This window comes from Pygocentrus nattereri, chromosome 16 (assembly GCF_015220715.1).
Source record: "Pygocentrus nattereri isolate fPygNat1 chromosome 16, fPygNat1.pri, whole genome shotgun sequence".
NCBI lineage: Eukaryota > Metazoa > Chordata > Actinopteri > Characiformes > Serrasalmidae > Pygocentrus > Pygocentrus nattereri.
Genome location: NC_051226.1, coordinates 18,857,058 through 18,871,237, shown reverse-complemented (window position 1 = coordinate 18,871,237; position 14,180 = coordinate 18,857,058). Strand labels below are relative to the sequence as shown.

At 39.8% G+C, this 14,180-nt stretch overlaps 1 protein-coding gene across 1 annotated transcript; it reads right to left on the bottom strand.

Moving 5' to 3' along the window:
- Positions 1 to 2,248: 2,248 nt before the first annotated feature.
- Positions 2,249 to 13,856, bottom strand: adra1ba (adrenoceptor alpha 1Ba). Its single transcript, XM_017698683.2, has 2 exons — positions 11,894 to 13,856; positions 2,249 to 5,007 (listed from the first exon to the last, which is right to left on the bottom strand). The coding sequence occupies exons 1-2, from the start codon at positions 12,837 to 12,839 to the stop codon at positions 4,433 to 4,435; spliced, it is 1,521 nt and encodes a 506-aa protein (XP_017554172.1). The 5' UTR covers positions 12,840 to 13,856; the 3' UTR covers positions 2,249 to 4,432.
- Between the last annotated feature and the right edge of the window lie 324 nt (positions 13,857 to 14,180).

Sequence of the window (14,180 nt, the reverse complement as noted above, 5' to 3'; positions counted from 1 at the left end):
AGAAGCGGCTTAGAAAATGGATGGATGGATGGATGGTTTAGTAGAAATCTCCCTCTTCATGATGCACCATACAGTTTCAATAGGACACAAATCTGAACCGCAGACAGGCCTGTCAAGCAGACTCACCCTAATAAAGCCACACTGTTGTTGCATGTGCAGAATGAGGCCTGATATTGTCTTGCTGAAACAAGCATGGACCTTCCAAGAAAAAGTGCTGTCTTGATTGCAGCATATGTCTCTGTAAAGACCCAATACCTACCACTGTACCTATACCATGATGTGGAGGCAAGTTGGCTTTTGCACCTTTTGCTGATGAAAGTCTGAATGGACCCTTTTGTTTTTGACATGGAGAACTTGTATGAACTTGAATGTTAATTTTTCCCAAAAACAAGCTGAATTATGGACTCATCTGACCACAGCATACATTTCCACCGCCTTTGGACTATCTGATCAGAGCTTGGACCCAGAGAACTGCAGAAAGTATGGCTTTCTTCTGTGAATAATAATTTCATGTTAGATTTCTTGATTGAGCAACAGGCTGCTTGGTAACAGTAGTTTTCCGAAGTATGCCTGAGCCAATATAGAAATATTTAACATGGTCTCATGACGGTTTCTCACGCAACACCATCTGATGGCCTGAAGGCACATGCATTCAACAGTGGTTTCTGGCCTTGCCTGTGTGTGAGATTTCTCTGTAGTACCTTGAATCTTTTCACAATATTATGTAAGGTAGGTGGTGAAAGATCTAAGTTCTTTGCAACCTTGCACTGAGAAATGTTTTGAACTGTTTGACAATTTTCTCACAGAGTTTGACAGAAAATAGTGAGCCATGACCTATTTTGCTTACAAAGACTGAGCCTTTGGGGAATGTTCCTTTTATACTCAATTATGATGTCTGTTACCAATTCACCTGCTTATTGTGGAATATTTCAAAATAGTGCAACTTCAATATTCTTTAAATTTTTCACTCTTATTTTGCCCTGTCCCTATTTTTAAGTATGTTTCAGGCATCCAAATGTTTTGTACTTTTGTCAGTTAAATAAAGGTTCAAGAGAAATAACAAATGACAGACTGTTGGCATTTACTGACAATTACAAATGTTGGAAAAGGATCTTGCAAATATAAAGTGCTTATTGATTTACTCTGCTCCTTAAAATGAAGCCACTGATCTGTCTAAAGAAGCTGTTTCATGTTGACAAGGCTTGTAATTTCTTAATTATGCTTCACATTATGTATAATGTACATGATATAACATTTTAAAAGCTTAATGTTCTTATCCTCATTGTCAGATTTTTAACCTAAGGCTGAAGACAAAAGCAAGTTCAGTGTATTGACAGTTTTCTCTTTTCTCTCATTATTCTTTCTGAAAAAGCAGAGTTGTCTTTTGTAAATAGACCATACAATATATAAGAATTGTTCAATAGAGTTTTTTCTTTAAGGGAAAACATTTTTCTCATGACCCAAAGCTTTGAAACTTTAGATTCATACTTTGCACAATGTAAAGGTTACAGGTAAGCCTTTGTGTGCATGAATGAGTGATGGTAGGAATGCATGTTTTATTTTATTCTTATTTTATTGTATTTTATTTTTTTCAATATACTGTGAGCTCCTGTAACCAAAATTAAATTCCTTGTATGTATAAGCATACCTGGGCAATAAAGCCTGATTCTGATTCTGATTTTAGCCTGATATATAAATGAGCTTTATTGGCTGCCCTTATTCATAAGAAGCCTCAGCTGTAACTCTCCTTATAATGTCAATATGAATGGACAGGCTAAACTACTGTAGGCCAAATAAGTATATGCAGTGGAGTCCAAAAGTCTGAAAACACTAGTGAAAATGCTTTTAGTTTGTATTTGTTACTAATTTTGTGGAATGTCTGTGATTACAAATTTTATTATCAACAGCACAACTGAATGAAAAGGAAAAGAAACAAATGTCAGAATTTCATAGTATTTTGTATGTTCTTCTTTTGCTTTAATAACTGCATGTATCAAGCTGGTGCAGCCTCTGATCAGTAAATCAAGTCTACCTAGGTTTGAAATCAGACAAACGACATTCCCACTGAGTACATGTATTTTTTACCTCTGCAAACATTCCCTGATGTCCTAATAAAATAAGCTTATCTAATGGTTGGAATTCATTCTCAAATGGTCTACAACTTTGGTTTTTGTGCAGACACCAGCCACAGGCACCAACCACACACAGAGGATATGATTAAATAAACACAGAAAATAGCAACAGAAACCTCAATCAATCAAATTTATTACATTTTCACCGAATACTCCAGACAACTGAAGGGGGAAAGTTCATGACTTGCATTGCATGTACAACTGGGAAGAGCAAAAAGTTATGATAAAACAATACATATACTCACTTTATACAGGACAGCTTCAATCTCTAATGGTCACTTTTGTTCTTTAAAAAACACCTGGTTATTCTTTTCTATACAATCAACTGCCACAGTAAAGGTGAAGAACATAACTTATAATAAATAGGGATGAATAAATATAAAATGGTTTGCCTTTACAGAACGTCTCCGTTTCGTTGGACCATGTGTCATAATGTGCTTTAGTGATGCTGGCTGAGCATGAAGTGCCGAAAGAAAGATCTACTGACTAAAGGTACAAATGTATTATGGATTAGACATCTGGATGATGTCTTTCCCCGCCCCCCAAAAATGTATGTATAAAAACTGTCACACAAATGCACAGCATATCTAGATAAAACAGCACAGGAGAATAAATAAATACAGAATAAATCAGGAGGAAAACTTTCTAACTGCTCAGCACCTATGCTAAGTAATGAGAGTAATGAGCAGTGCGGATGCAAGGTCAGAGGTCCGCCTTTGTTCATGCACATTGTCTTATTACACTCTTCATTGTAACCTTTTGGCTTTGTGCCGTGCATAATAATGTTCAGTCTCACAGCACAAACAGAACAGACAAAATGTAAGTAGTGTAGTCCAAGATAAAGAAAAAGCACAAGCGAAGGTCAGCCAATAATCCAACTGATACAATTTCATTTCCCCCTTGCCTAGATGATCAGCCAAGGTATGTTAAGCGTCTGAAAGAATTAAGCACCAATTTAGCCTGCATGCCTTAATCATAACACACTTGGCTCAAACTGCAAGAGGTTGTTAAGTAATCTCAAATACACCTGTTTATGCAGTTTTTGGCACTGTGTGATACATTGTGTGCTGTAAAAATGAAAAAAATTACATACAAATTGAAGCCTCAAAATCAGTGTCAGTTTAAATAGGATCAGAATATTATCAGTTTAGAATATTATCATTATTTGCTTTTCTGATTGGAGCCTAAAAATGACATAAAAGACTAGATGTTCCATGTCAGAGACAATAAATACAAAAAAACCCAACAGTTCCATGTAGCAAAAAATACTTATCTACAGGGAAGTTTTGTGATTAACCTATTCTGCAGTTTATTACTGAAGTCATGGAAGTTTAATGCTGTATTATTTAGTATTATGGTTAGAATTCTGAACTTCAACTTCTTCCAATACTTTTTAAATGCTGTATTCAGATATTTTGTGGGCAGAAATGTTGTACCGCAGATTAATATGCATGGGATACCACTACTCCACTGCATTAAGTGCTCTTTATTAAACAGCAAGGCGAAAAACACATACACAGCCGACCTCACGGGGGTGGTCACCACTAGCTATACACTTCGCTCTCATGGTGAACACCAACCCACACTAACTACATCCACTCCCTGACACAGAATAACTGAATAAACACATAGTACATACCGTTAACTGATAAACAATATAAAGACCATTTCAGTTCCTTTTCTGAAGTCTCCCTTTACTCAGTTCTCTTCCTGTGTCTCCAATGCTGATGGCCACACCTCACAAGTATCTGGAGACCAACACGAGCCAGTACAGTACAGTACAAGTCACTTAAATATTGAAACAATCTGGCAATCATGCTTAAGATAGAAGCTAGTACTGTTGTTAGCTCTGTAACATAGTCTTGTCCAATTTTTAAGGTAAGAGCATATGATACAGTTCCAGAAACTTCATAAGCAAGTCTATTCAAGGTATGTTTTGAGGTAAGTGTGTAATGAATTAGCCATTCAGCTTGATGCTAAATGGTTTAGTATGAGCTTCCATTGCTTGTTAAGCTACAATAGCCTTGTAGCATCAGAGCAAAAGTAATGAAGCCAAGTTAACATACTGAACATCTTGGCTGATTGGCTACATTTGAGGTAAGAGGGAAACTTAGATATTTGGCTCAACGACCACTTTGTTTTGTCAGTTTGATATCAGTAGCTACATCGAGCCTCCGAACGTCATTCACAATGCAAGCATGCACTATAAGAATTTCTACGATACCACAAGATTGTCAAATCAGTACAAAATAAAAGCAGCAAGCATTGGCATGAACGCCGCTGTGACAGCCTGCACCCAACTACATGGTAGTTTCAGGTGTAGACCTGGTATTTGGCCCTTGCTCCAACTCTTCTTTACCATTCTGCCCACTGGCATGCAGCACCTCTTTGGCCAGCGGCCCACCAGGGAAAAGCAGAGACATCTGGTTGGATTTGTTCAAAGTCTGGTGCGCAGTCGCAGGGCTGGCGCCTAACTGAGGTGTGAATGGTCTCTGAGACAGCGTGCTTGAGGAAGAGGCACAAGGACCCCAGCCTGGTAAATGGCCCTTCACACTGTTAGATCCACTGCCTCTGCTGAAGAAGCGTGGGCTGGGATGCACAGAGGCCAGTGTCTGCTGACTGCCATTCATGCAAATAGAGCTGTTGTCCATATAGGACTGGTTGCTGGGGCCCATGTGTGATCGGTAGTTGTATGACCTCCAGCCCTGTCGTCTGCGCTGATGGCACTGGCACCGCAGGATCCGGATGAAGGCCTGCTTGAACTCACGGCTGTAACAGGGGTAGATGATCGGGTTCAGGCAGCTGTTGAAGTAGCCTAGCCAGAAGATCACCTTGAAGAACGTCTCCGGAGGGCGCAGGTTGGCGTTGAAAGAACCTGAAAAATACAAGTGAATACTTTTCATTTTCTACATCTTGATCAATTCTCAGCTCCACCAATAGGTGGCAGACTTCAACTAATGAATGCTTCCCCTTTTTACTAAACTCATTGGCCAATCCTGCAGCTCTTCGTTTTTCCTTTTTTAAAACAAATGTTTGAAGATTCTCCCAATATGTCACTGTTTAGAACAAATTGAGATAAAGCAAAAAAATGTATACAATGAGGGTTATTAAAGTTACTGCAAGACAAGGCCAGTGATATGATCAAGCCAATCTAGTCTGATATATATATACACACACATATCTGTCCAAAGAGAAACAACTATCTCCTAAATGGCAACTTTGCAGGAGAAAGCAACAATGTTCTATACTTTTATTTAATTTTATTTCAAGCAATTTATGTTGGCCCATTCATCATGAAATTTTCTCACAATATAAAGGGCAGTTGAAGAGGTGAGAAAAATCAACACAAGTGGATAAACTTATTTTTTGGACAGTGACAATAGATATGTGTGTGCACATGTCTTCTGATTTTTGTACTAATATATGTAAAACAAAAAGTATATATTCATAAACACAAACTATGTTAGAAATAAAATGTTTCACAAACAAAATTGATGTAAATGATGTCACTGTTTGGGATATATTTAATGCAACATGTAGCAATCATGGAGAAACATGATTTACAAGACAGTAGTGCTTCCTGCTATGATGTATGGTTTAGAGACTGTGGCTCTGTCTAAAAGACAGGAGGCTGAGCTGGAGGTGGCGGAGATGAAGATGCTGAGATTTTTGTTGGGAGTGACAAGGATGGACAAGATTAGAAATGAGCAGATCAGAGGGACAAAGAATTGGGCAAAGAATGTTAGAGATGGAGCTGCCGGGTAGAAGGAGAAGAGGTAGACCTCAGAGAAGGTTTATGGATGTAGTGAAGGTGGACATGGAGATGATTGGTGTGAAAGTAGAGGAGGCAATGGATAGGGCAAGATGGAGGCAGATGATCCGCTGTGGCGACCCTTAAAGGGAGCAGCCGAAAGAGGAAGAAGAAGCAATCATGGAGAAACAAGAGCTTCCTAAAGAGCTCAGGGACAACATGTTAAACAACACTTAAAAGCTACAGAGCAAAAATTTCACTACATGCTCTAATTAGTATTACAAGTCATCAAAGGAAACATCAATAGAGCAATGTGGGAGAATTTAATCTCATCGAATCTGAGACTTCAACAAGACAATGACCCCAAACATCCACCTAAAATAACTCAAGACTCACTTCTATAAAAAGGGGCATGGGCTAGACACTCTCCTGACTTGAACTCCATGGATTTTGAATTGCGTGTCTTGCAAAAGGGTCCTTGTGACCTTGAGGAATTGAAGACAGTTTGTCAAAAGGAATGGGCCAAAATCATACCACAGCACTGCAAAAAGGCTAATTACTTTTTACTGTACACTGTTAGGAATAAATGTACTGTGCAGGTGTATTTTTCATTTCTGCAAACAATGCAAATGTACACTCAAGGTACAACAATGATTTTAATGTCCAACTATGTCCTTTACATACGTTTGTCCTAAGAGAAATCATACATATTTGTACCTTTTCATAACCCTAATGGTTTAAAACAGAAGAATACAATAAAAGGTTGGAGATAAGATGGGTTATGTGGAGTCAATACAACATAAAATATGTCATTTCAAATGAATATGGTACAATTATGGTCCCTAACTGAAGGTACTAAAGATGTACTTTTCTGGGTACCACCCCAGTGAATTTTCATACCAATTTCTGAGAGAGTGTGTCAGATAAAACAGATTTGCAACAAAGTACTAATATTATTTGTTTGTGGTGTCTAAAAAAAAATTTTCCTTGTTATTTTTTAAACATACCTTGGTTTATGCATGTGAATGCATTCTATTATTCACATTTATAAATACAAGGTCAAAAGATATCATTGCTGTCAGTACAAAAGCTTTTCAGTTTTTGACATAATTTAAAAATACCTGTTGCCCTTTACATTGTGTGTAAATGTAATTATCACTGGATCAAAAGCAATGGCCCACAATTACTTGGACAAAATGTTTGGTTCCATTGACCTACGTTAACCGTAAAGTTTGTTCTTTCCTTCTCCTGTAAAGTTACTGTTATGGAGATACAATGTTTTGTTCTGACAGCAGCAATATGTGTAAATTTGAAGTGGCTATATGGCCTGGAAGCACTGAATAACAAAAAAAAGGTGTCTGAATACTTGTTTTCCCTCACTGTATGTATAACATGCTTTAGAAAAAGACTTCGCACACAAATGGTTTGTTGTTACGAAGATGTTTTTTTTGCAGATGCATTCTGGATTTGTCCTCAGTAAACTGGCAGGAGAAGTAGTCTATTTCATGTAAACGTTGTTGTTATACAGACACATTAAAAACATCTGTATAACAGCAACACTAAAACATCTAATTAACAGCAAACCATTCACTATATCTTCCAGTAAACTAGCGGGTGTAGTTTTATCAGCCTAGCCCACCTGATGGTTCCACATTTTATCTCTATCCTATATCCCAACACAAGAATGAGGAAACATCTGGTGGATGAGAAACACTAGTCTACTTCATTTAAACAGGTCTTTTCTTGTTTTGCTTTTTCAGCTCTTGTGATATTACATATTATCTTATTCTATCCCTTTGCCTAAGAACATCTTTAAAATCTCCTGTGGAAAAATAACGTTGTTTTTCCAATTTGTCACACTCTATTAAAAGCCATCCACAAGGGAAAGCAGTGGACGTTCCAGAAGCTGAGAAATCTTTTGAAACAGAAAAAAATCTCTCAGGTTTGATCATCTTGGATACCAAAGAGGTATTAGAAAAGGTCATGAAAATCCACCGGGCATATCCAGACTCTTCCCCATTGCCCATCTCTGCTTTTACATTTACTAAATCCCATAGGAATTCATCACTTTGATACACATCTTCTATCTACAGCATGCTGCCCATATCGTACCCTTTTATGGCCTTTTTCAGTCTCACTGAGTTCTGGAGTTATTACTGCAGAATACTGTAAAATGCCAGTGACACTCATAGAATACTGTTTGCTGTGAAGTATAAAAAGTACTGTGCAAAACCTGCATCCTGAAGCATTAGGTGTGAGATAGATCATCTTTCCATCATATTTTCCATTTCAATCAGTGTAAACTATTTGTCCTCACAATATCAAACGGCAACTTGGCACTTGAAGTGCTCAGACAGATTAGGGAGCTCAGAGGCGATGTCTGCTGGCCTACGACGATGAGCGTCAGTTCAAGACTGAATTAAAAGCAGCTTCATTACAACACATCAATAAAACACAGGTGCAAGGCCTTAAGCGAACTCTCCCAGTAACGCAAGTGAATCATACTGTTAAATCAAACCTCTTTACCCTTCTCTAAATCATCCTCAAGATTCTATTGAGACTTTTCTCACCCAGAACATTGTTAATGAGGTAATTTCATTTCATTACCACCTTCCCTACCAGAGGATTTTTAGTTCCTAGTTGGACAGAATAAAGTATGACATAGTGTTATCTATAAAAGTGTGAAAAAATGTGGAGCTCAAGATGGCAGCTTCTATTGTTTTAAGTTGTGTGACATGTTTGTTTTAATAGATAATAGTATGCCATACAGTTGCAAGTTGCTCCATGCAAGGTTGAGATGAGTCTCAAGTTTCTCGAATGTAACTCGAGTCTCAAGTCAATAGCAGAGAATTTCAGTTTTGTTGCAGCTGCACACAGTACATTGTACAAAATTAAAAGCCATGGCTTAAAATAATGAAACTTTTATTATATATTATATAAATAATAATTTTTTTATTATGTAAAACCTTCAGTTTCAAAGACAGAACTGAAGTGTTACAAGGGAGAAAAGAGGCAAAATGACTTGAAATGTTTGGTTAAATTGTAATTTGTATACCAAGTATGCTAGCCAGCTAGCATAATACCCAATCTAACTGAAGTTCCCTGCTGAAAAAAACTGTTTTTTGCCTGGCGCTGATTTAGCTGCTAGATATATATGCTACTTTTCTTGGTGACCAGGAGGTTTAGTACATTTTAAAAGAATGTGATCTGGAATTTACTAAACCTTAAGCTAGATAAGCTGGTAACCTCATAAATTAGCTATTGCAGCTATCATGCTTGCTATCCAGGCTACATACTAGCCTATTTTTTAAGTTGTCTGAAGGTTTTTCTATAATGAAAGACTTGGTATTGAAAGTTATATCGAACCCGACATAGCTTTTAGCTACTAGAGGACGGCACTGACATAATCACCGTAGCAAAACTGGCACATCAAATAATTTCACAAGGCTTAAATCTTGATTTGAGTTTAATGGCAAATCCACTATAGTGCAGCTATTGTCTAAGGCAAGTCTCTATCTCTGCATCCAGCTCTGTATTTGAAATTACTTAACAACCTGATGTATTTTGAGGCAAGTGTGTGATGATGTGGGCATGCAGTTTTTATGACAGCAAATGTTGGGATATAAGCTTTCTTTACTTGTTAGCTGTTAGCCTCATAGTTCCTATGCAAAAGTAAAGAAAGAACTTGAGACCCTAAACATGTCTTGGCTGATTACAATTGTGTTCTGTGTTCATTTTTAAGCTATAATTTCTCAATACTTCATGTGTGCATATGATCAATTTTCATTTCTAAAGCATTAAATCTTAGAAAACATTTGTCTTTTGTGTTACCAGAGGGCATACGGTAGATAGATATGCTAGTATTCCCTTAGAGGTTCCTGCTATTGAACATGGCCGGCTGCATTTCTCTTCATGTGCCCTAGTGTGAATGTTACTATTGATTTTCCAATGATTTTCGCTAAGCTTTATTTTCGTGAGCATCAAGTAGATCAGCATCACAGTGAGTGGCCTTCTGATTGGGCAAAACCAATAAACTAATACCTTCAAAACGTCTGAACTATAACCCCCATAGACCTTTGACATACTGCCTGCAAAATAACACCCCTAGGGCAGAGCACAATGGAGGACGCACTCTGTGAAAATGCAGTAGTCAAACATTATGGAAGGGGAAATAATCCATATGTTCAGAGGCCTTGATGGATGAGGCCCCAATAAAACTCTTTTATTATCACCCCCTTATGTAATTTCTCCCTGACAAATTCTGAATATGCACATTTAGTCTTCAACTAAATCATATCAGCATGGCATATGAAGACAAAGGGCACTGGACAGAGAGAATATTAACCTCTCAAAGGTCAGACACATGGAAAGTTTTCCTTCTAAAATTGTCCCTACTCATTTTACAGTCAAAATCAACTGAGCCATATTGTGAGTTGGATAGTTATAGAAGAGCAGTGCATGTGGATAAAGTGAACAAGCTTCAGTCCTGATCGGTTTGGGGGGCGGGGGTCATATGTGGTGGGAATGCTACCTCATCTTTATTCCCACACCTCAGCACTCTCCTAGCAGTTTAGACATGGAGCAAGCCTGGGAATGAGAGAGCCCTTAGAAGACATTGGCATTTCCTCTGCATTCCTCTAGGAGACCTCAACAAGCTTCAGGGACCTACTGGATTCCACTTGACCAACACAACACAACAAAGCAGCCAGTACTGAACAGATTAAGTGATGCGGACAGCCATGCAGAGGGGAAATCTGTATGTAACAAGCCATGGTACTTTATCTGAATCACTCAGACGAAATCATAGCTCATTCATCATTCATATCATTCATATTCATCAATCATTCATGGTTAGTGTTACTGTAAGGTGAACAGAAACATTTAAACACCTATAGAGCTTGGTTTTATGCATCAAGATGCGCTTCAGACAGCTAATTTGCTTCACCATTCTGGGCAGGAAAACAAATGAATCAGTCTGTAGTTTTCACTGGCTGTTGAACTGCATTGTACAGGCCATGAAGTAATTCACTCTGTTAATGTATTTAAATGTTAATGTAATGTAATTAATTAAGATGCTACTTCTAGTTATTAGATAATTATTTAAATGGGCCTTAATTGTATGACCTCAAAACTATCTAAAACTATACACAATAATCATTTAAACAAACAGTCTGCGGTTCAATAATTGATTGTCAGTACATAGATAATAACTTATAACAGGAAAATTATGCATTTGTACCTTTTCATATCGCTGTTGTTGGTACAAAACCTTCTATCTACAAAATGGTAACTTTAAAGAGAAGGAAAAAAGCTACTTCACTTTTTATGTAAGTCAAAGGAACCAGAATTTTTTCCAAGCCATTTTGCGACAATTCTTTTGGTTGTAGTTTGGTTGTAGTTTGTGGATTTACGTGGATTATAGCACAATTAAGTTCCCTGACTAAAGGTACTGAGAGTGTAGTGCATCTTCTGAAAGAACCTATAATGAGGAATTATTCATTTTGGAATGCACATTTTGGAAGAGTGAAACTGGAAAGTCTAAAACATCAGCAAATCATGTTTTGTATATTTCTATTAGAATTCAAATTATAATAATAAGGAACACTTATTGTATTACATTAGCTGTGATTTTAAAGTCAACATTACAACTTGCATTTTTCTGTAAAAGTCAAAGAGAAGCTGTTAGCAGGTTTAGATGCTGCGAAACGATTCTGACCGAGCGAGAAAAGGAGTAAAAAACTAAAGAAAAGACAAAGAATATAAGACCAGAACAGAAGAGCAACAGGGTAACATAAGAATAAAGAAGTTAAAGAGTTGAAGGGGAAAGGAGTGGAGGAGTAAAAGAGCAGAAGAAGAGGAAATGAGTAGAAGTGCAGGAATGGAAGAACTGTAAAAATAAAGAAGAAAAATAAAGGAGCAGAGCAGTAACAGAAAACATAACAGTACAAGCAGAGGAATAAAAGCACAGGCTCTCCTTTTGGTTTTTGGTGCTGTATGGAGAAGCACCTACCAATGGGCAGCGCGAGGAAGAAGGGCAACCAGCAGAGGATGAACATGCCCACCACAACCCCCAGAGTTTTAGCTGCTTTCTTTTCTCTGGAGAACTTCAGCAGCTTGACGGTGAGGGAGCTCCTGTTGGTTCCTTTCCCCGCTCCCCCGCACTCCTCCTGCGCCTGAGCTCCTTTACAGTGGATCCTGAGGGTGAGCTCGCTCGAGTCCATGCGCTCCTTCATCACTCCTGCTTCGAGATTCCTGGTGGTCCGTTTGGCCACGATATAGACGCGGCAGTACATGGCCAGGATGACCGCTAAGGGAATGTAGAAGGAGCCCAGAGAGGAGAAGAGCGCGTAAAAAGGCTCCTCTGTTATCGGGCAGATGGTGTCGTCATCAGACGGCGGCTCTTTCCATCCGAGTAAGGGCCCGATGGAGATGACGATGGCCAGGACCCAGACGCCCAGCATGGCGAGGAGCGCGCGCTTCTCCGTCACGATGCTGGGGTACTGCAGGGGGTAGCGCACGCCGATGTAACGGTCTATGGAGATCACGCACAGGCTCATGATGGACGCCGTGCAGCACAGGACGTCCACTGCAGCCCAGATGTCGCAGAAAATCCTGCCGAACACCCAGTAGTTGAGGACTTCGAGGGTGGCGGACACGGGCAGCACGGTGGTGCCCAGCAGCAGGTCAGCCATAGCCAGGTTTATGATGAAGTAATTGGTCGGAATGCGCAAGTGCCTGTTGCACACCACGGATAGGATGACCAGGATGTTCCCCACAATTGCAAACACGATAAAAGCGCCCAGGACCATGGCCAGAGGCACTGCCCTGGCCAGGCTGAACGGGGCACTGGCTGACCCGTTTCCTGCCGTCCAGTTGGAGATGTTTGGCGGCGCGTGCGATGGCAAGTACAGCTCCCACGAGCCGTTATTCCACAAGTCATTGATATCAGAGTTCATCTTGACAAACCTTCTCCATACCAGAGTAAGTTCGTGTGCTTTCTGCCCCCTCACACCTCTTTGGGACGTATTTCGGCTATTTCACGTGCAGTATTAGGCTGTTACCACGTGTTCTAACGCCTAAGCTCGTTATGAAAAACGTCTTCCTCGCACGCGCACGACGCGTAAAACGCGCAGCGCCGAAGTTCTCCATGCTCTCCTACGTGACGCGAACGTTTGGTCCAGGTCCCTCCATTCACAAACGTCCTGTGGCTGTTTTCCTCAGCAGTGCTCTGCAGTGCTTCTGCTGTTCCAGACTGTCCCTACGCATCCCCGCTGACCACTCCTGCATTCATCCATGCGCTCGCTCTCAAGCACCCCCGCCCCCCTGCCCTCCCTCTCTCTCCGTCCCCTACGCCAAACTTCACTGGTGACTTCAGCCAAGCGCATGAAGGACCACTAAGAGCCTTTTTTCCCACAGCTACTCGGAGCGTCCATGGGCGCAAAATATGGTCAGAAGGAGTCCCTCTGCTTTCCTTCCGTGTGTTGTTTGGTAATCTAATACAATGAGACCTCGTGCGCGTGCCAGCGTCTGTCAGCTGCTCTATTTTTAGGGCCGTCCTGCCTTTCAGGTTATGGACATGCGGACAATAACACGGTTGTTGCGCTGTTGTGCGGCTAACTTTGGTCCAAATGCTGGAAGTTACACAAGAACCTCAGATGGCGTGCTCAAAAATCAGATTTGGAGAAAATACACAGGCTTGAAAAACAAGCGGTTATTCAGAGAGTGAATCTATGGCACATTATATCATTTCATCTGGCTGAACATGCTTTTAAGTGGATGGAATGCATTTAAGGAACTGCTCTGGTGCTCAGTTCAGCCTAATTGAATCTTTTTCTTTGTTGTGTAATCATCTGCAAGCAGTTCTATTCCAGGTAGTGAAACATTAATAAATTGCATAAAAGAGAAGGTTATATCCAGCGCATGCTATCTCCTCAGAAGCCAGACTCAAAAGACCGCACAGCAGAGCAGCCAGATTTCCAGCAAATTGTCCGTTATTGCATGAAGTAACTGAAACCAGTAGGAAATGCCAGGCACAATCCAAAACATGTCACCGAAAGTATTCTAGGAAATTGTGGCTGTAAAGCCTTGGAGCAACTTCGAGTTCTAACAGTCTGCTGTAGTCACTGTTAACCCAATCAGAACTTGGAACTATGCCATGCAAAGAGAACCATTTGCAACTAGGAGTATCTAAGTGTTGCACTAATGGTTTAAATAGATGATGATTTACTTGGGAGCGCACAGTAACAGTACTCCACTTGCTCTCAAATATAAAGATGGATCTTGGCTTAAACACACAG

What these genes read in the sequence shown, in the direction of transcription:
- adra1ba (XM_017698683.2), bottom strand. Translation starts at nt 12,839, where the DNA reads ATGAACTCTGATATCAATGACTTGTGGAATAACGGCTCGTGGGAGCTG. An exon ending in CTTCCTCGCGCTGCCCATTG is followed by an intron (nt 5,008 to 11,893) that starts GTAGGTGCTTCT and finishes TGTATTTTTCAG; the next exon opens with GTTCTTTCAACGCCAACCTG.